General features: G+C 39.7%; 1 protein-coding gene across 1 annotated transcript; it reads left to right on the top strand.

Moving 5' to 3' along the window:
* The first annotated feature begins 576 nt into the window (after window positions 1-576).
* LOC104864850 (olfactory receptor 1052-like) lies at window positions 577-1586 on the top strand. The gene is given in 2 exon segments (XM_010628083.1): window positions 577-848; window positions 850-1586. Coding segments are annotated over 2 exon segments (936 nt in total). The 3' UTR covers window positions 1514-1586.
* Window positions 1587-2648: the final 1062 nt, after the last annotated feature.

Below are 2648 nucleotides of genomic sequence, written 5' to 3'. Positions count from 1 at the left end.
CTCTCTCTTTCCTTCCTTTCTTTTCCCTCCCCTGCCATCCCCTCCTGCTTGCTTCCTTCCTTCCTTCCTTCTGTCTTATCTTCTGCAACGGGAACGTGCTATAACTGATATTCTTCTCTCCTCCTTTTTATTTGGCCTCACATCTCAATATTTTTTTAAATTACGTGTTGTATACTTTAAATTATTACTATAGTAAAAGAAAGCATAAGTAGGTCAATTTCCAAACTCATTTCTTACACTTGTGTAAGCAAGATTTTCTTTATGTATGTTTACTGTGAAATTCGCTTTATCTTTTTATATACACAAGAGCAGCATTTTAAAGATCCCCTACATGTAAGATGCCAAAATATTTTTCTTTCCCTCACAGGATTTGAGTATGAAGCAAACAGACAGTGATTCAAGGGAACATAGGCTTTGTGATTGAAACTTGCTAATCTTGTGGGCAGGATGACAAGCGAGAAGAAATCACTACGGAAAATCCCAGAATTATTTAGGGATTCCAGTTATTAGACGTCATCATTGCTCTCCATTTTCTCTGTCTTCTCACTGTTACCACGTGTCAAGAGATGCACACGCATGGCTGGTGTCAATTTCACACTGGTGACCCAGTTCATCCTCTTGGGACTGACGGACCGCACTGAGCTGAAGGTGGCGCTGTTCGTCCTGTTCCTGCTGATCTATGCCATTTCTTCGGTGGGCAATCTTGGGATGCTCTTTCTCATCCATGTGACTCCCAAGGTTCACACTCCCATGTACCACTTTCTCAGCTGTCTGTCATTGGTTGATGCCTGCTATTCATCTGTTTTTGTGCCCAAAATGCTGTTGAATTTCTTGGTGGAACAGGAGACGTTCATTCTCTGCCTGCATTGTGCAGTATTTTTTATTCGTGTCACTCATCACCACTGAGGGCTTTCTGCTTGCAGCAATGGCTTATGACCGCTATCTGGCCATTGTGAACCCTTTACTGTACACAGTGACCATGACAAGAGCGGTCTGTGTTGTCCTGGCGTTGGTGTCATGCGTTGGAGGTTTGATCAACTCACTGACACACACGATCGGCTTAATGAGGCTCTCCTTCTGCGGGCCAAATATCATCCGTCACTTCTTCTGTGACCTGCCACCCCTGTTGAAGCTCTCCTGCTCTGACACATCCATGAACGAACTGCTGCACTTAGTCTTCAGTGCCATCATTGCCATGATCGCGTGCATGACAGTGGTGATCTCCTACATCTTCATTGTTGCTGCTATCCTGAGGATCCGCTCAGCAGCAGGTAGACAAAAAGCCTTCTCCACATGTGCCTCCCATCTAACAGCTGTGACTTTGTTCTATGGCTCCATAAGCTTCAGTTACATCCAGCCCAGCTCACAGTATTCCTTAGAACAAGAGAAGGTGGTGTCTGTACTCTATACACTGGTGATTCCTATGCTAAACCCCTTGATTTATAGCTTCAGGAACAAGGAGGTGAAGGAAGCTGCCAAAAGGGCCATGGAAATGAAACATCTTCCTTACTAACTTCCCCACTAAACCAATATGCGAAGCAATACTTTATATAATAAGGTTTGTAGAGATTTAATGATCGCTTCAGTCACACCCAAACTTAGAATTTGTTTTATTGCAACTTGGTGTTGATGTCCTGTAAAAGGAGACCTGCAAGAATAACATAACATAGAACACATGGCTAGTTATTTTGTTAAATAACTTGAAAATTAGATTCAAATCTACAGCAGTTACCTGACACAATTCATAATATTTCATTTCCTTTGTACAAGTAGAAGTGAATATGAATATGCATGCATTTGTACACATAGTTGACATATTACACACAGATACATGTAGACTTACAGAGATTCAAATACACAAATGTATAGAGAATATCATAAAAATCACAAATACTAATTTTTCTCCTAGCTTGGATTCCTTACTGAGTGCAGAAGAAAGTAAAATATTTTCATGACAAAAAATATTGGTACTTGTTTTACACGGAAATGGGCAAATGCTTATTCCAAAAATAATTTTCGTTTCTTTTAGCTTAATATTCTTTAAAATTGCAGTGGATTTAGCTCAGTGGTTCGGTGGCCTGCCTTGCAAGCGCAAGGACCGGAGTTCAATCCCTGGTACAAAAAAAAAACAAACAAAAAATCTTTAAAATAAATATATACACGTAAACTACTCAGAAGAATTTGGTTCTAGATCAGTGCGCCCTTCACAGTGTTGATCTAAGAGTTGTTCCGCTTCCTGTCTCTGTGTTCACCACAAATCATGAAATAAAAAAGAATAGAACACCACCATTTTATTACTGTTCCACACAGAAGGGCCATTGAAACCTCAAGAAAGAAGTTTTACTCCGAAGAATTGTATTTTATTCTTAATTGATTAGTTAATTAATTACACAGAAGGGATTGAAACCTCAAGAAAGAAGTTTTACTCCGAAGAATTGTATTTTATTCTTAATTGATTAATTAATTAATTTTTGGTGCCGGGGATCAAACTCAGGTGCTTGTGAGGCAGGCAGCAGAACCACTAAGCTAAATCCTCGGCCCTGAAGAATTTGATTTTATGCTTAGAAGAGATGAATCCAAGAAAGTTAGGGAAACTTCAGCAATCAGATTTCTTCCTTCTTTTCTTAAAGGATTTTATTCTATCCTCT

The sequence above is a fragment of the Fukomys damarensis genome, unplaced genomic scaffold (genome assembly GCF_012274545.1).
Source record: "Fukomys damarensis isolate Sample0158 unplaced genomic scaffold, DMR_v1.0_HiC HiC_scaffold_45, whole genome shotgun sequence".
Classification (NCBI taxonomy): Eukaryota; Metazoa; Chordata; class Mammalia; order Rodentia; family Bathyergidae; genus Fukomys; species Fukomys damarensis.
The sequence above is the reverse complement of the archived record's forward strand: the minus strand, read 5'-3'. Positions and strand labels throughout refer to the sequence as shown.